The sequence below is a fragment of the Erinaceus europaeus genome, chromosome 20 (assembly GCF_950295315.1).
Source record: "Erinaceus europaeus chromosome 20, mEriEur2.1, whole genome shotgun sequence".
NCBI classification, from domain to species: domain Eukaryota; kingdom Metazoa; phylum Chordata; class Mammalia; order Eulipotyphla; family Erinaceidae; genus Erinaceus; species Erinaceus europaeus.
Window position 1 is genome coordinate 27,307,022 of NC_080181.1, and position 19,772 is coordinate 27,326,793.

The following is a 19,772-nucleotide window of genomic DNA, read 5'->3' on the forward strand; positions in this document are numbered from 1 at the left end:
GGCTTTTTGTTGACAGGGATAATTTATTTGTTGTCTTATAGAGGAAACTCTATTTTAAAGACGTATTTCCTCTTTACCTCTCCTCAGTGGAGCCAGAGAGCTCTTTCTGTTACAGTTAGAAGGGAGTTCGGCAGCCAGTCTACCATAAACCACAAACATCTTCACTCCTGGAAGCCTTTTGTGAGTCTATCACCTAGACACCTGGCCATTGTTAGCCATTTCACCAACTGACTTACTACTTACTTCACAGAGCATGAAAATGACATTTTTTACTCAATGGAAACACAAACCTAGCTGTAATTCATTCTGAAACCATCTCATCTGAGGAGAATGAAACAGGTTACTAATGGGTCAGAAATCTGGGCACTGCAGCCTCATCTTCCTATTTTGAAAGGACATCCTCCCCACCCCCCAAAAAGAATGCATTCGAAACACCATCCTTTTCTGACTGCAAGTAGGGAATGAGTTCATGAAGATACAAGTCACACTGCCAGTCATCATCACAGTCCTAGGGAAACTATCGTTCATCTCACAGGGACCCGAAGGAACAAAGTCTTGGTACACACACCTATTTCATGTGGGCCTGGTGTTGTGCTAAATGCTGTATAAAGATGGCCACACCCTTCCGAGATTTGCATTTGTATCTCCACTTTACAGAAGAGCACATGGAGAATTTTAAAGGGTCAGAAGGTCAGGCGGTAGCCCATCGGGTTAAGCCATGTGGTGTGAAGTGTGCAAGGATGAACTTAAGGATCTCGGTTTGAGCCCTGGGCTCCCCACCTACAGGGAGTTAGCTTCACAAGAGGTGAAACAGGTCTGTAGGTATCTGTCTTTCTCTCCCCCTGTCTTCCCCTCCTCTCTCCATTTCTCTCTGTCCTATCCAACAACAACAATAACAATGATAAACAACAAGGGCAACAAAAGGGGAAAAAATGGTCTCTAGGAGAAGTGGATTTGTAGTGCAAGCACCGAGCCCCAGCAATAACTCTGGAGGCAAAAAAAGGGGTAAGAAGAATTCTAAAGTCGGGAGTCAGGCAGTAGCGCAGCAGGGTTAGGCACACATGACGCAAAGTGCAAGGACCAGCATAAGGATCCCGGTTTGAGCCACCACCTGCAGGGTAGTCGCTTCACAGGCGGTGAAGCAGGTCTGCAGGTGTCTGTCTTTCTCTCCCCCTCTCTGTCTTCCCCTCCTTTCTCCATTTCTCTCTGTCCTATCCAACAATAATGACATCAATAACAACAACAACATAAATAAACAACATAAATAAATAAATAAAATATATAAAAATATTTTTATTTTTATATATTAAATATAAAAATAAAGAATGAAAAGTTCTAACGTCAACCTATTTAACAAAATTAAATAGCAGGGCTGGGAGAAAGCTCACCCAGTAAGGTGCACATCTTATCAGGAACAAAGCCCTGGGTCAGAGCCCCATCAGCATACAGGAGCACCTTGGCAGGTGGAACAAGTCCACAGATGGCGGAGCAGTGCTGCGGTGTCTCTCCCCCGCCTCCCGTCTGAAATAAAAAGACTGAAAAATACGTGGATAGTGCAGTGCTTTGCTATGTGTTCCAACCCAGGTTTGAGCCCAGCCCCCACAACACTGAAAGGTGTTTCAGTATTATGATACCCTTCCTTTTATTTATTTACCCTTCCTTTTTTATTTTGATTTTTCTATCTGAAAAAGAAAAGAAAGAAAAAGAAAAGGAAAGGAAGGAAAAGGAAGGGAAGGGGAAGGAAGGGGAAGGAAGGGGAGAGGAGGGGAGAAGAGGGGAGGGGAGGGGAGGGAAGGAAAGGGAAGGGAATAATGGCCTGGGAATAGAGGAACTGTGCATATGTGAAGTCCTACAAAAAAAAAAGTATGGCATGGCATAGCACAGCATAGCATAGGATAGCAAAACATGTAGAATTCTCATATTTTATTAATTATTTAGGCTACAGAAAAAAATTGAGAAGGAATGGGCAGATAAAGAGAGAGAAAGTGGGGCCAGGTGGTGGTGCACCGGATTAAATGCTCACATTACAGTGCATAAGGACCCAGGTTCAAGCCCCTGGGCCCCACTTGCAGGAGGAAAGCTTCATGAGTGTTCAAGCAGGGCTGCAGGTGTCTCTCTGTCTCTCTCACTCTCTATCTCTCTCCCCTCTCGATTTCTGTCTCTATCCAGCAATAAATAAATAAATAAATAAAAAGAGAGAGACACTTGCAACTTGTGAAGCTTCCTCTCTTCCAGGTGGGGGGGAAAAGCCTTAACCCAGGTTCTCACGCAAGATAATGTATCTTCAACCAGGTATGCCACCGCCTGGTCCCCAAAAGGTAAAATTCTAACTCAGGTCTGCCTGGATTTTAATTCAGTTGCTTTTACCCACTTGTATAACAAGGTGCCACCTTCACGGTGACTCTAGCGCAACAGTCCCATAACAGGTAGCTTGGGCAAGGTCCCACTGTACATTCATGGAATAAGCATTTATCTTGCATCTCATCTATGCCAGCCAGGTCTAATGCAAAGAATGCAATCTGAGCAAGACACGAACTTAACTCACAGACAAGTAAACAGGAAATTACAGGATGTGACAGGGTTAAGTACCAATGTGTAAGGGGAGGGAAGTGGCAGCAGGGAAGACTTCCTGGAGGAAGCCAATTAAGGTAAGAAGTGAAAGGTTGAATAAAGATTTAGCAGCCTAGGACATTTGGTGAAAGGTCTAGTAAGCAAATAAATAAATGAAAGGAGACATACCAAGAAGTAAAAAGGAAACATGGAACTACTTATAGGTATAAGAATAAGAGGTTCAGGAAGATGACTTAGAAAAAGACTGTGTCGTGGGGCCAGGCAGTGGTGCACTTGGCTAAATGCACATATCACCATGCACAAGGACCAACCCGGATTCGAGCCTATGCTCCCCACTTGCGGGAGGGGACTCTTCATGAGCAGTGAAGCAGGTCTGCAGGTGTCTATCTTTCTCTCTCCCTCTCTATCTCTCCTACCCTCTCAATTTCTCTGTCAAATAAAGTAGAAAGATAGGAAGGGGATGAAGGCAGGAAGGAAGGAAGGAAGGAAGGAAGGAAGGAAGGAAGGAAGGAAGGAAGGAAGGAAGGCAGGCAGGCAGGCAGGCAGGCAAGCCACTGGGAGTGGTGAGCACGGAGTCCCAGCAATAAAAATAAAAATAAAATAAAATAAAATAAACTTGCTCAGTGGTACTGAACATGAGAGCAGTATGTTTTCTTGGGCAGTGAAAACTCTTGTAAGGAAGGGTGATTAATGAGAAAGTGACTGACAGAGACAGAGTTAATTCCACAGTGTCCAGGACTGTGGACACCAACCAGGAATCTGGCTTCAAGAGAAAGGCATTAGAGTTTCTATTAGTGATAGTGAAACAGTGCATTAGTGCGTTTCAGAGCGGCTTGTTGAATGGTGCTAAGAGGGAAGGATGGAGCAGAAGTGGCTGACACAAGAAGGAACAAGACCCAGTGACACCATCTGGGAGTCTAGGGCAAAAAAGTTTGGGATTAATTTTTTCCCTCTTTTTATTTGATAGCACAGAGAGGAATTGAGAAGGGAAGGGGAGATAGAGAGCAAAGGAGAAATAGAGCACTGCTTCACCACTCATGAAGCTTCCCCTCTGCAGGTGGGGATCAGGGCCTTGAACGCAGTTCATTTGTGCCTGTGAGCTCATCCAACTGGGTGTGCCACTTCCCAGCCTGTTGGGGCTAATTTTTATTTGCAAAACACATTGCATTAAGGTACTATTCTCACTTGATTAGGAAGTGTAAGCATGTCCTGTAAGCTGTATCCCTGTGAGCACTTTGCTGGCTTCACCTAGGGAAGACTTCTAAGTTTGATCTCTGAGCGGTAGAAAGAGGTGGAATAAGGTCATGAATTTAGTGGTGGGGAATATATATATATACATATGTGTGTGTGTGTGTGTGTGTGTGTTTAGGGGCCTGGTGATGGTGCACCCAGTAAAGCAAACACATTATGTTGCACAAGGACCTGGGTTCAAGCCCTGGTCCCTGCCTAGAGGGACATTCATCATTCATAAATGATGAAGTAGTGCAACAGGTGTCTCTATCCCTCTCTATCTCCTTCTTCCCTTTTAATTTCTCTCTTGTCTATCAAAATTAAAAAAAATTTAAAAAGGAAGAAAAATGGCCATCAGGAGCAGTGGATTTGTTAATTTGTTATGCAGGCACCAAACCCTAGTGATAACTTTAGTTACAGAGGAGGAGGAGGAAGTTCAAAGAAAGCAACAATAGCACTTATTTTATTTATTTTTGCAGAGAGAGTCTCATGCATGGACAATTTTACAGCTTTTCTTATTCAGAGAGAGATGGAGTGGCACCACAGCACTGGAAATTTTCTTTAATGGACTTCAGAATCTTAGAACATAGTCTTTATACAGGGTCATTAATGTATTAACATATATCCAGATACTACTGTCTAAAAACTAAATGAAAACTGGGCCAGAGATATAGTTCACCAGCTAGGGCATATGCCTTGCCGTGTGCAGGTCCAGTGCCAAAGGGAGTGTTAATGATACCAGAGAAAGCTCCAGGGCTGTGGTGTCTCTCTCCCTTCTCTCCCATCTCTCCCCCTCTGTGTGTGTGTCTCTCTGAATGAACAAGGTCTAAAGCAGTGAGGTTCCAGATCCATAAATACAAGTTGACACTGGATGGATAGGGATAGCGACTTGCCACTCGCAGACAGTTCTATGATTCTAGGAATGCCCAAGATGTCTGTATGCTCTTGTAGGAAGAGACTAGAGCATACAGACCTGGATTCAGGGCCTGTTTTGCCCCTAAGGAGCCGGGCAGCCTCATCCTGTCACTTAACCTCTTCAAGCTTGTGCTTCCTGAGGAGGCTGGTCCCAGAGAGCTCCAAGTTCCTTTCCAACTCCAAGTCTCCTTTTCTGCTGATCTATCCACATTCTTTCTCCTGACCTCATGACTGACAATCTATTTGATAAATAGCCCCCCAAGACAGAGAAGCCTATCGGGCCAAAGGATGTCCTGGCTATAATTGGGATTTATGACATCCAGTGCCCCTTAAAATGTGTAAGAGTCTTTATTTCAACAACTCTGCCCTAAAACCACACGTCGCATGCCCCATTTTTTCAGTAAACAAAGTGATGTGGAAAAAGTGTCAGGGTACTGAGCTAGGGGGTGCTCAGATATTAGTTGCCCAAGAAAAGTTGGTATAATGAGTAGACAATTTCTTAGCTTCAAATCTCTCACCTTGTTACAAACAGTTGCCTCTAAGCATTGGAAAGAACAAATTGTTCCAGAGACTTCTCAGTCTGGGTTTCTTCACCCTCAGAAGATTCCAGGCCAGCTGGGACCTTACAATGGTGCTCCAACACACCCCTGAGAAGCCCTTTGGCAATGTTCTGGGAGTGCTTGGGACAGAGTGTATCTGACCCTCACAGGGCACGGGGCACATGGGTTTCAGGAGAGCACATTTGTCCTGCTCCCTCAAGAGGTTTAAGTGACAGAGGCAACCCAGTAGCACACCTTAGCTTAGACTCTGCTCTTGGGGGAGGGGGAAGGTAGGGAGGGTGGTGCTGGAACCAAGAGACAGGAACAGACCAAATAGGAAACTCTCAAAGGGCAATTTAATTTTAGACTCAAGGCCAGGAAATTCTTTTTAAAACAATAAGAGTAATGGGCTTGGGCCTTGGTGAAAGGGCAGGCCTGACACACTGCAGGCCTCTGAGAAAAAAATACCAGAGGCCCAGAGAGAGAGAGAGAGAGAGAGAGAAGAAGGGAAGGGAAGGAAAGGAAAGGGAAGGGAAGGGGAGGGGAAGAGGGGGCAGAGGGGAGGAAAGTTGCAAAGGGAAATATCAAATGATACTAAAATAAATATAAATAAATAAATAAATTTTAAAAGCCACACTAGAGGAGAAAGGTTAAAAAATAGAAATTCTGTCTTCATGAGCAACTGTGGTTACCTTCCATGTAATCCACAGCTGAGGCCACCCCAAGACACCATGTGATCCTAGGATAGCACCCCAAGGTAGTGGGGATGGGGCCCACCCTTTGGCTCTATGTGTCAGTCTGAGGCCACCATCCTCCACATGAGACAAATGGCTCAGGCTAGGAAGGGCAAAGGGCCTCAGAACCCCAGACCACAGGGTCCTGTGGACTTGACACTAGCTGAGAGGGTGGGGTGCGCACACAGGATTTGTCATTCCCCCTCACTTAGGACGAAGCCTTGTGACTCCAGGGGTGACAGTTTCAGGCCCCCACTGTGTGGAATGCCTGACTCAGAATGTCATCGTGGGGAACCTGCAGCAGCTAAAAGAATGGGCAGCCATTTCCAACTGTCCAGCTGGCTACAAAGAGTAGTTCTGTCTTCCCTCTTTGGGAAAGGCCAGCTCATGACAACTAAGGCCCATGGGTGGCAGGTGTGCGGATGAAAGTCTGTTATAAGGTCTTAGATATCTAGAAAACATTAAAGGGCATTGTAAGCCAGAAGCTAAAGATCTAGATCATATTCTACCCCTTGCTAGCTTTGTGAACTCAAGAATTTCAGCATCTTCTGAGCTTAATTTTCTGCTGTTGAGACATGGTCTCTTGGTTCTAGTTTGAATTTGAAATCCTCTAGTTTGTGAGGACTGAATCTAGCATCTCCACAATGCCCATATTTTAAAATAAGTTCTAAAAACATTTTAATTTACTTATTTGTTTACTGGATAGAAACAGACAGAAATTGATAGGGAAGGGAGAGACGGAAAGGGAAAAAGAGAGACACCTGCAATATTGCTTCACTGAATACAAAGCTTCCCCCCTGCAGGTGGGGATCTGGGTTATGGGGATGGGGGGTGGGGTTGAACCCAGGTCCTTAATGCATTGTAACGTGTGCTGAATTCAACCAGGTTTGTCACCACTCATCCCTAGCAATCCACACTTTTAAGGTTGCTGGGGAGGGGATATGTATCATGTTGTTTCCTCCTCTCTTTTCCTGGCAACTTCAAAGAGTTATAGTTAGAAACTTCCCTAATATTCTCTGTTAGCGGTTTCTCCAGGGGTTAAAACTGTCATCCCTCTAAACAATGAGAGTTCATTCCCAGTTTCCATTTAGTCTCTCTTTTACTCTCTAGGATTGCTAGGGAAAGGCAGAGTTTCACTGGAATAAGTCAAACTCTCCCATGCGCCCCCCCTCCCCAAGGCCTCCCCCACCAAATGCAAGGACAAGCAGCAGCCTCTTAAGGCTAGAATCCTGGGGCCTGCAGGTAGGGGGTGAAGGGTGTAGGCACATCCCTGGATAAAAAGGGAATTGCTTCCCAAGGAGGCTCAATTAAACAGCAATTACCCAAGATAAGGGAAACCAGGTTTGTTTACTCAATAAGGTTGTAAACCACCAGTCCATTACAAGAGAACTTTGATCTGGTGGGGAGGAAGCTGTTTCTAGTGGGGAGGGTGGGGGATGATGAAGCAAGGAGTTTCTCCATAGAATGTCTCCATCTTTGCCCCAGGAGCCCCATCTTTCTCTGTTGACACGCCTGTATATGAACAGTATCATGCCCACTCTTCCCTCTATGAACATGTCCCTCGGACACAATAGAAAAGTCTAGAGAAAACCAGTAAAGGAGAGGGGATTTCCTGAGGACATCTACACGGCAGATACTAGAGGAGTATCTTCTCATGAAACCATCACAGTGACCCGACATGGTAGGTCATGTATAAAACATAATACTTATTTTATAAATGGAAATCATGTGACCCAGGGCAGCCACATGGCCAAGGAGTAACAGAGCAGAGTTTCAGCTGGTCCAATGTGTCCACAGATGTCTGGCCCAGGGTTGAGGGCTCCACTTGAAGGTGGGTGGGTATAAAGGAAGCAAGAACAGGTAGTTCACTGCCTTACCAGTGTCAGCTAGATAGACAACTAGTCAGGGAAGGAACAAAGAAAATGCACAAAAGGGGTTGGGCCATAAATTGATTGGTGAGGTCCACCAACAGTCTCAGAGGAAGCTGTGCCTCAGTGAAGTGTCACAGCCAAGCTGCTCCCTCTTTGCCAGCACTGCACTGGGATTGAAGGGCTATGCCAAAAGTCAGCCAGTGGCTGGCAGCCTCCCTTCAATCCCCCCCCCCCCCGCTGATACCCAGCATTCATGGGGGGGGGGTGTTCATGGTCCTGTTGTCCTGTTTATCTAGGGAGTATATGTCTAAAGTATTCCTGGTTCTGTGTTGCATTATTCTTTACATTAATCAAAACAAGTAAGCATGGCCCCAAGTATACAGCTTTGAAATCTTTCATTTAACAAACTCAAAAGTCAAAAAGTCTTGGTTCAACAAGATAGCTCACTAAGTTGGACCCAAGTTCCAGCACCACATGAGGTTTACCATGGCAACTGGGGAACATTCTGGCACCGTAGATATTTATATGAATAGATCGATAATGGGTGTGGTGTGAAACTATATACCCTGTAGCCCTATAATCTTAAAGCCTATTACTAATAGCACAAAAAATAAATAGAATGAAAATAACAGTAAAATAAGAACCTTTGATTTAATGAGCATTAAAAAGTGGCACATTTTGGGTGCAGCCACCCTATCTGAAACTCTAAGGAGTATTCCCTAAACCCAGAATCCTCTAGAAACGCTAGCATTCTGAGATAGCCATTTACACTCTTGGGCCTCAAGTCTAGCACTCTGACCATTCATTCACTCCTGCTCAGCCCAGTGCTGTCACCACACACGCCTGAGCTCTGAGGGAGGTGAGTGGGCAGGACAGTTCCTTTCCTCTGAACAGTTCAAGGTGTTTCCTAAAGTCGGCACAGTCTAGGGACCATTAATCCCAGGATCTCCTCCACACATCCTCCCTGCTGAGGTAGCCCGGGACTGAGACATATTTGGTCATAAGTAAGAGAGGTCCATCCCTCCCAGGCCTGCCCTCTCAAGCCCCACCAAGAAGAGAGAAGGGCTCCATGCTGCCAGGGACTTCCACGGCCCACCACTGCAGCCTTGCTGAGGGAGCATAACAGGAAGGCATGCTTCCTCCCCTTAGATGAAAGGGTCCCTGACACACAACCCATAATACCTGAATACGTCATCATCCGCCCCCACACAATGGCCAGACAACTTCCAGAAGTGTGTTGTTGCTCTACCTCCCGACTGTGAGCTCACTTCATTCATAATAGTCTCCTGAGGGACTGACCACACAAAGGGGAAACTTGTTCCCGCTTTGGGGCAGCCTGACTCTGAGTTCTGACAACATGAGTTCTGTGTGAATGACTGTTACCTGAGGGTGCCATGAGTTTCACAACCAATGTCCTTATTGTTTTAAGCATTCTTCTAGGTCAGCAGATAATTGAATAATGCTAGTGCTTCCTCTAAGTCATGAATAAGGTGCCTGAAACTTTAATGATCATCAGGAAATAGAAGATACTCATATCCGGGTATAGGACTTTTTTTAGAGAGACAGAGAGGCATAGACAGAGAGAGAGAGAGAAAGAGACCAGAGACCACAGCACTGAAGCCTCCTTTAGTGCAATGAGGGCCAGGCTCAAACCTGGGTTGCACACATGGCAAAAAGCAGCACACAGTCCACAGGAGCTTTCTCGCTGGCCTGAAGTTGGGCTTTGGACAATTAAAGCAGTGTGCTAAGCAGAGCCTCTTAAAACACATGCATGTCTCCCTTTTTGCTTCCTTCAGGTCTCCCTTTCTACAGCAGTAACTACAAGTAACAAAGACCACCTACACCGATCTGTATCCAAAACCAGTCTTGAGGCAGCTCTGCAGCAGGACTCCTCAGCCTCGGCACTGTAATGCTTGGGACAGGACACACTGGGTACAGTGGGTGCTCAGCTACACCTCTGGCTTCTAACCTCTAGATACCTGAGTACCCTTCCCCACTCATCCCTTCAACTTCTGACAACCCAAAATATCACCAAATATCTCCTGGGGACAAAACTCACTCCCTGTTGAAAAGTCACTATTCTGATGATTTTTTTCTCTTCATGCTCAAACTTACTACTATACATGGGGACAAAGTTATATGTATATATATTCCCCTTTGTTGCCCTTGTTTTACTGTGTAGTTGTTATTGATGTCATCATTGTTGGATAGAACAGAGAGAAATGGAAAGAGGAGGGGAAGACAGAGAGGGGGAGAGAAAGACAGACACCTGCAGACCTCCCTACAGGTGGGGAGCTGGGGGCTCAAACCAGGATCCTTACACTTCAAGGGGACAAAGTTTCTATTCCTGGTGGCTAACTCTCACTAACTCAGAGACCCAGGGAGCAGGCTAGACGTACTGGATTTAAAGCAATGGTCTGGTGGACAGGCACATTTCTCCAGTGATAAAACATCAGACTTGCATGTCAGTGGTCTCCAGTCCAGTCCCCAGCAGCACATGCTTTGGCCCCCACTGCTTCCTTCCCCCTCCCCCTTCATTCTAATTTTTATTAGATAGTATAGAGAGAAATTAAGAGAGGATGGGGAGACAGAGAGAGGGAGAGAAAGACAGATACTTGCAGACCTGCTTTACCACTCAGGAAGCATCCCTCTTACAGATGGGGAGCAGGGGCTCAACCTGGGTCCTTGTGTATGATATTATGATATTATGTGTACTTAACCTGGAATACCACTGCCCACACTCACTCACACCCCCCCCCCCCCCCGCCTCTTTACCTCATGTGAAACTCTCTTGGTTGAACTCTAGGCAGAAATGCTCCAACTAAACTGAAAAGCTCCAGGAACTAAGGTCTCTGACCTTCCTGTTTGGGTGGTGGTGAGGCTAATAAGCTCACTTCTCCAGGAAATCTTAGATTGGAATTGAGAGTATGAGATTTATTTGTCAGTTCTAAGGCCAATGCCCCAAGGACACGTTCAGTAGACAATTACAGAGTCCCTGTTTATGATATCCCAGACTCAAGAAGGGGATTACCTGTAGGAGCTGCTTTACTGAACTTGAAATTTTTCTCTCACGACTATCTACCTGCCTAACCATCACTCTCGTCATAAATTTATATTGTAGGAAATATGTGTAAAGAAGCTTTATGCTTGTTTTATGAGTTCCAAAGGTTACCTAGTTAGTTCCAGTGGAGGGGAAACTGAAGTTCATAGAGTAGTTACCAGGGAAAGTGTTGGAATTTAGCAGTTCTCTTATGCAACCCTCTACTTTCACCCAAGCCACTTCTAGAATTTGTAATGAAAAGGATGCCACAATTTGATAATGCTTTTCAGATAGGGTAGTTGGGGGTGAAAGATAAGTAGATTCTTTGTTGTGAAACCAGTGGAAAAATATTTAAACTACATAAAAATTTTCAGTATATTTGGTTAAGAGGAAGAGCCTATAAATAATATACATTTAGAGTTAATTGGTTTTTTAAAAATTCTATGCAGTTCCCAAATGCCTTAACTAGGATCATTTAATATCATACCTGCAACCTGTATACTCACAATGATTAAAAATAAATAATAATAAATAAATGGTGAGGGTTGGGTGGTAGCACAGCGGGTTAAGCGCACATGGCGCAAAGTACAAGGATCAGCATAAGGATCCCAGTTTGAGCCCCCAGCTCCCCGCTTGCAGGGAGTCTCTTCACAAGCGGTGAAGCAGGTCTTCAGGTGTCTATCTTTCTCTCCCCCCCTGTCTCCCCTACTCTCTCAATCTCTCTCTGTCCTATCCAACAACAATGACATCAATAACAACAATAACAATAACCACAACAGTGATTAAAAAAAAAAACAAGGACAGCAAAAAAAGAAAAATATAGTCTCCAGGAGCAGTAGATTCATGGTGCAGGCATCAAGCCCCAGCAATAATCCAAGGCAAAAAAATTTTAAAAATAATTAAAAATAAAAATAAATGGTATCTAAAATAAAAGAAAATACAAATTTGCATGCCATTGCTTTTTAGATTTTTTTTTTTCCTCCAGGGTTATTACTGGGGCTCAGTGCTGTCACTATGAGTCCACTGCTCCTGGAGGCCATTTTTTCCATTTGATTGGATAGGACAAAGAAATTGAGAGGGGAAGGGAAGATAGAGAGACATCTATAGACCTGCTTCACCACTTGTGAAGCGCTCCCTCCACCCTCACCCCCCCACCCCTACCCCCCAGGTGGGAAGCAGGGACTTGAACCTGGATCCTTGTGCAGGTCCTTGCATTTTATACTATGTGTGCTTAGCCAGGTATGCTACTGCCTGGCTCCTTGGTTGAACTATTGATCTCATTTAATTTGACTGTAATATTGGTAAAGAGAATCAATATGAGCTGCCCTTGTAATTTTCTTTTCCAAGTAAATGAGACATTTTACCCTGAACTTAAGATTTTTTTTTTCACATTTTATAAGATGTATTTTATTTATTTATTTCAGATGAGATAGAGAGTCTCATAAGAGAGAGAAGCCAGAGCACCAATCCGATATCTAAAAGGAAGGCAGTCAAGATTACCAGTTGAAAGGCTTCCTGGCCACACCATCCTTTACTTTAACAAAGCTCTACAGTGTCCCCCATATTGAAACTTTCATGTAATATGTGCAAACCTGAGGTACTAAGCCCTGAGTGAGATGCAGGAGGACTCTTTCCCTGACAACCTCTCTATCCCCTTATGTCACCCTAGTGTACTATCTCTACCAAGCAAGATTATCTGACTCTTTGTCTGGGTCTGCGTAGATATGATTTATAAAAAAATATGTACTCTGGGGAGTCAGGCGGTAGTGGACCAGCATAAGGATCCGGGTTCGAGCCCCTGGTTCCCCACTTGCAGGGAAGTCGCTTCACAGGCTGTGAAGCAGATCTGTAGGTGTCTTATCTTTCTCTCCCCCCCTCTGTCTTCCCCTCTTCTCTCCATTTCTCTCTGTCCTATCCAACAACAATGACATCAATAAACACACAATAATAACCACAACAAAAAAAGGGCAACAAAAGGGAAAATAAATAAATAAATAAATAAATAAGAAAGATCACAATTAAAAAATATGTACTCTGGATATAAATTGTAGTCTACAATATTTTCCCAATTCTAGCTCTGTGGATAACAAATGGTTCTGATATATTCATTCTAACAAAGAGACTTGTTACAAAGTGCCCCATAAAGAGAGACTTGTTGCTCATCTTCCCTGAAAGGAAAATACATTCTGAATTTTTTCACTGCTACGTAAAGTAATTTCAAATAATTCAGCTTCTAAATATATGGATACATTGGCAGTGTGTGGTTAAAGTGGAGAAATGTGTTCAAAAGTGCACAGAGCCTCAGGTAGGACCTTCAAAGACTAGACTTAGGAAACATTCCATTAGGTATCTATCTACTTAGAACCATCAATGTGCTAGGAAGAACTGACCATAAACTAACCTGTCCATTTCCATAGTAAGTGAAGAAAAAAATCATGTTTATTATGGTTATCTTCACATAAAAGCCTACAGGATTTAGAATGAATACTCAAGGGCACATATATTAATACTCAAATTTCCTTTTAATATTGGAGTTGATTAATATAGTATATGAGATCTCTCATTCTGAAAATATATGATATTTGTCTAAACATTTATGCTGATCAGCATCCAACATGGATTAGAGTTTACTGGCCTATGGGAAAGAACTTTACCTAATGGTATTTTATAATTCTGTTTATTACCCCTCTTACTCTATGAAGTGCAAAATCTTTCCATATATTTACTGTCATCTTCAACTTCAGTTTTATTTTTTTTATTTTTGGTAATTTTTAAAATTTATTTATCTTCCCTTTTGTTGCCCTTGTTGTCTTTTTTATTGTTGTTGTAGTTGATGTCGTCGTTGTTGGATAGGACAGAGAGAAATGGAGAGAGGAGGGGAAGACAGAGAGGAGGAGAGAAAGACAGACACCTGCAGACCTGCTTCACCGCCTGTGAAGCGACTCCTCTGCAGGTGGGGAGCCAGGGGCTCGAACCGGGATCCTCATGCCGGTCCTTGCGCTTAGAGCCACCAGCGCTTAACCCGCTGTGCTACCGCCCAGCTCCCTCATCTTCAGTTTTAAATTCTGTGATTAAAAAGCTTGCATTAGTTACCTTTTTTGGATGAGGCCCAAAGTAAGCTAAATTATGCCATGAATAGATCTAGGATGCAATAATCAATATGTGAAAACTCTTCAAATGAATGAAGCAATGAAAAAAAAAATCAACATACTTTTAACTGCTAGTTGTGCTTGAGTTATATTCTCTGAAATACAAACACTACAAAAAATATATATACCTTTCTCAGCAATTTGTTGGCCTGGGTTTTTATTTCTTTCTTTCTTTTTTTTTATTTAAGAAAGGATAAATTAACAAAACCATAGGGTAGGAGGGGTACAACTCCACACAATTCCTACCACCCAATCTCCATATCCCACCCCCTCCCCTGATAGCTTTCCCACTCTCTATCCCTCTGGGAGCATGGACCCAGGGTCATTGTGAGTTGTAGAAGGTGGAAGGTCTGGCTTCTGTAATTGCTTCCCCACTGAACATGGGCGTTGACTGGTCGGTCCATACTCCCAGTTTTTATTTCTAAGGCTGGTGAAACAGGTAGTCTCACAATTTAACTTCTCCACCAAAAACTTTGGAGTCAGGTCCCTGGCTTCTCTGTCTAGGAAACACCAGGATGCAGAAAGTTATGGGGAGGAGAGGGAGAGACCCCACTTACCAGCATTGAGGGTCTCATGGATGAATAGGAGACAGGGCTGCTTACTGCAGAATCCACAAAGTAGCTCATCGCTTCTAGTACCTGCACAGAAGAAAGCAGTCGCTGAGACACTGGATGTGTTAGTGTGTGGATTAGAAACCACACCAGGTTTGGACTCTTAGAACTGGAAGTTGGCTTAGGAGCCACTGACTTCGACCTGTGTGACACAGAAGAAACTAAAGGTGGCTGGTCACTGGCACACAGAGCCCAGGCAGAGCCAGTCCCCATCTGCCCAGGGCATAGGCAATGGACAGTCCCTGTCCACCAAAGAAGATACCCTGGGTAGGGACCAGTCTTGCCTTGTGGTCTTTTGTAGTAAATCTCTACCAATATATCACTCTCTGTCACCCCCAGTCAAGTCTGGCATATGGCAGATGTTAAATTGTGGTACAAACTAATTGACAGAGAAATGAACAGCTAAAACACTGGAGAGAAGAAAGGAAAGCTCTACTGAGAAGTCACTCAGGAAAAAAAAAATTTAAAAAAACAAAACCTCCCCATATGACACGATAAACAGAGAATAGCCCTGAAAAAAAAAAAAAAAAAAAAAAAAAGAACTGAACACTATTCATTAAAAAAAAAAAAAAAAAAAAAAAAGAGGAGGCTGGGGAGACAGCATAATGGTTATGCAAAAGACTTTCATCCTTATAGCTCTGAGGTCACAGGTTCATTTCCCAGCACCACCATCAGGCAAAGCTGAACAGTACTCTGGTGTATCTCTATATACATATACATATACGTATACGTATACGTATACATAGACATAGTAAAATATTTTTAAAAGGAGATGTAGTGTGAAATAGGTCTTATTGGGGCCCGGGCGGTAGTGCAGGTTTAATTCACGTGGCGCAAAGTGCAAGGGATGGCATAAGAATCCCTGTTCGAGCCCTGGCTCCCCACCTGCAGGGGAGTCGCTTCACAGGCAGTGAAGCAGGTCTGCAGGTGTCTATCTTTCTCTCCCCCTCTCTGTCTCCCCTCCTCTCTTCATTTCTCTCTGTCCTATCCAACAACAAGGACAACAGTAATAGTAACAACACCGATAAAAACAACACGGGCAACAAAAGGGAAAAAAATGGCCTCCAGGAGCAGTGGATTCGTAGTGCAGGCACCGAGCCCCAGCAATAACCCTGGAAGCAAAAAGAAAAAAAAAAAAAAAAAAAAGAAAAAGAAAATAGGTCTTGTTGAGAACTGCTTCTATTATCTACATAGAATATCTGGTGGAGCGCAGGTGGCGCAAAGCACAAGGACCGGCATAAGGATCCCGGTTTGAACCCCGGCTCCCCACCTGCAGGGGAGTCGCTTCACAGGCGGTGAAGCAGGTCTGCAGGTGTCTATCTTTCTCTCCTCCTCTCTGTCTTCCCCTCCTCTCTCCATTTCTCTCTGTCCTATCCAACAATGACGACAACAATAACTACAACAATAAAACAACAAGGGCAACAAAAGGGAATAAATAAATAAAATAAATATTTAAAAAAAAAAAAAAAAAAAAAGAATATCTGGTGGAGTAGAGTACTCAAGGAATATTCTAGCTGAAGGGATGTTCTAGCTAGTTGTCCATCATTATGAAAGTCACTTGTACCCAAACCAAAAGAAACCAGTACCCAAACCAAGAGACCCCTCACAGAATGGGAGAAGATCTTTACATGCCATACATCAGACAAGAGGCTAACAACCAGAATATAGAAAGAGTTTGCATGGAGATGGCGCAGTAGATAAAGCATTGGATTCTCAACCATGAGGTCTTGAGTTCAATCTCCAGCAGCACATGTACTAGAGTGATGTCTGGCCCAGTTTCTCTCTCTCCTATCTTTCTCATGAATAAATAAATAAAGTATTTAAAAAAAAAAGTTTGCCAAACTCAACAACAAGAAAACAAATGACCCCATCCAAAAGTGGGGAGAGGACATGGACAGAATATTCACCACAGAAGAGATCTGAAAGGCCAAGAAACATGAAAAAATGCACCAAGTCATTGTCAGAGAAATGTAAATAAAGACAACAATGAGATACCACTTCACTCCTGTGCGAACGTCATACACACATCAGAAAAGGTGGCAGCAACAAATGCTGGAGAGGTTGTAGGGAGAAAAGAACCCTCCTGCACTGCTGGTGGGAATGTAAGTTGGTCCCACCCCTGTGGAGAGCAGTCTGGAGAACTCTCAGAAGGCTAGAAATAGACCTGCCCTATGACCCTGCAATTCCTCTCCTGCAGATATATCATAAGGAACCCAACACACCCATCCAAAAAGATTTGTGTATACCATGTTCATAGCAGCACAATTTGTAATAGTCAAAACCTGTAAGCAACCCAGGTGTCCAACAACAGATGAGTGACTGAGTAAGTTGTGGTCTATTACACAATGGAATACTACTCAGCTATTAAAAATGTTGATCTCACCATTTTTAGCCCACCTTGGATGGAGCTTGAAGAAATCATGTAAAGTGAAATAAGTCAGAAACTGAAGGATGAATATGGGATGATCTCACTCTCAGGCAGAAATTGCAAAACAAGATCAGAAGAGAAAACACAAGTAGAACCTGAACTTGAGTTGGTGTATTGCATCAAAGTAAAAGACTCTGGGGTGGGGGAGGAGGTGGGGGTGGAGAGTACAAGTCCAAAAAGGATAACAAAGGACCTAGTGGGGATTGTATTGTTATGTGGAAAACTGAGAAATGCTATGCATGTACAAACTATTGTATTTACTGTCTAATGCAAAACATTAATTCCCTAATAAAGAAATAAAAAAAGGAAAATCACCTGTGTACCAAATATATTTGTTGCTCTCAGTAGTTCTTAAAGGGCAGTTCTTTACACATTTTCATGAATGAAGACTAGGAAAAGATCTAAGGGTAGCCTAATGGTTATACAAAAAGATTCATGCCTAAGGCTTCAAAGTCCCAGGTTCAATCTCCTGTTCCACCACAAGCAGAGATGAGCAGTCAAAAAAAAAAAAAAAAAAAAAACTAACTACACTAATACTAATCTGGGGACCTTGTTAACATCTACATCAGAGGTTAACTAACTGTTCAGCATTTACTTCCAAAAATAATGAGCAGTTACTACAAGACAGTGTACATTGAGCAGAGATCATGAAATGCTAAGGTGCAGATCATCCATCCCCTGTCCACATAGGGTTAGAATAGTTTCATCCTAACAAAGAAGTCCTTCCTTGTTTTATCTTAAAATCAGACTTTAAATTCTCAATAACTCATCATCAGTCCACCCATTCCCACCACGAAGTGTCTGGCCCAGCAGTTGAGTTGTGTCACACTAAGGATGGCTTGGCCATCCATGGTCAGTTTGCTCTAGGGAGGGGTTGGTTGCTCACCTGTCAAGGGCCTGCAGGGTTAGCCCCACCTTTGGGGCAGGTGCAGGTGTGGAGAGTGTTTCAAGCAGGTCATTGAGTTCTTTGCTTTCTTCTCTAAATGCCCCCACAGACACCCACCCACCCCCAAAAGTTATCACAGAACTCATTCACTTAACAAGCACAAGGAAGGGTCTTCTTTGTTAGGAACTAGGCTCTGCAGTCAGTAAATAATGACCATGTGGCTCTGTGTGTCAGGCACTGTTCCGTGCCCTGGAGAGACCCTGGGAAACAGAGACCCCCTGCTCATGCATCTTATATCCTACTAGACTAGGGTGAAAACTGTACTATGTGGGACGAGCTAAATAGCTTGCCTGGGTAGTGTGCTGCTTTGTCATGCATGCCGCAGAGGTTTGAGTGACTGAATGAAGCTCCAGTTCTGTGATTTCTTGCCCTCTCTTTCTAGCTGAAAAAGTCAGGCCAGAATGGTGATGTGTTGAAGACAATAATAATAATAACAACAACAACAATAGTAATAAGATTAGTAAATGTGTGTGCATGTATATATGGCATCATGTGATGAGCATAACCTGTGAACTCAGAGTTCGCTTTGTATAAATTCAGCAAAGCCCAGCAATATGGAAAAAAAAAAAAAGCAAGCAGTCCTGTTGGGTGTGGGGGGAGTAGATTGTGGAGGATTGCACAGCGTGAGGTAGGACCACATGGCCCTATGAATCACCCCCCCTAGACTCCCACAAGCAGCAAAAGACCTTTGTACCCTTCTGAATTCCTATTTCACTTAAAAATGTGCAAGAGAGAGGACTCTGAGACTTGGCAATCATGTCCTACAGTCCAGCTCAGAGGCACCAAGAGTTTTCGTCTGCCAGCCAAGTAACACTCCTCCTCAAGGCAGCACTCCGAGAGACTAGGGAAAGAGTTTGGTGGAAATGTGTTTTCTCTGTCCAGTTGCACCTCCTGTGGGCCCACAGTTGGAGGCTTCAGAGAGGAGTGGGCTGCATTCCTGAAGCTCCCAGCTGCATGGATGACAGACACTTCCCTTGGGGGAAAGCCCTTAGCTCAGGGAGGAAGCTGAACTGAGGGAGTAGCCAGCAGCCCTCAAGGGCTCACATCTCAGGAAATAACTGAGGGACAGAAATGGATGGCCGCTTTATTATTTTTTGGAAAAAGAAAAAAAGATCCTGCCCTTCTCCACTTGTAGATTATGACACAGAACAGCTGGTGCTGACGTAAAGGCTTTCAGAAGAAGCAAAAAAGGTTTTTTTTTTTTTTTGGTCAAAGAGAATTCCTTCCCACATGACAGCTATGTGAACATCAGCCAGATTAGCCTTTTGGTCTTGGCATTATCCACGTTTGGTACCTAAATACAAAACAACTGTGTGGTTTCAGATGGAGGGAGCAGCCTGAGAGCACTTCTGAATGGAGAAGTGAGTGGAGCATTTGGGAACAGAGCCTCCTATGGAGAGCTGAATTTCTTTCTTTCCTTCCTTCCTTAGACTTAAGTGAAATTATTTTTTAAAGACAATTTATTTGTTGCAAGAGACCCAGACCACTGCACAATTCTAGCAACAGGTAGTGCTGGGGACTGAACCTGTGACACCTGGGACCTCAGGCTTGCACATCTGGTGCTCTAATATGCTGATCTATCTCTCCAGCTCATAAATGTAAACAAGCTTCTGTTTCTTGAATGGAACCAGGAAGGTATATGCAGCAGAGTCAATCTGCCTTAGGTAACTTTGTCCTCTGGGATCTGTGCACCCGCTTACCCACCCCAGTGCTCCTGGAACTAGGTCCACTGACCTCC

At 43.8% G+C, this 19,772-nt stretch overlaps 1 protein-coding gene across 2 annotated transcripts in view; it reads right to left on the minus strand.

Moving 5' to 3' along the window:
- ETS1 (ETS proto-oncogene 1, transcription factor) overlaps positions 1–19,772 on the minus strand; it is a 166,177-nt gene that overhangs the window by 131,371 nt on the left and 15,034 nt on the right. For both annotated transcript variants that reach the window (XM_060180168.1, XM_016184975.2), the window contains exon 2: positions 14,607–14,687. In XM_060180168.1, coding sequence (XP_060036151.1) covers positions 14,607–14,675 — 69 coding nt within the window. In that variant the 5' untranslated portion in view covers positions 14,676–14,687. The remainder of the gene's footprint in view (positions 1–14,606; positions 14,688–19,772) is intronic.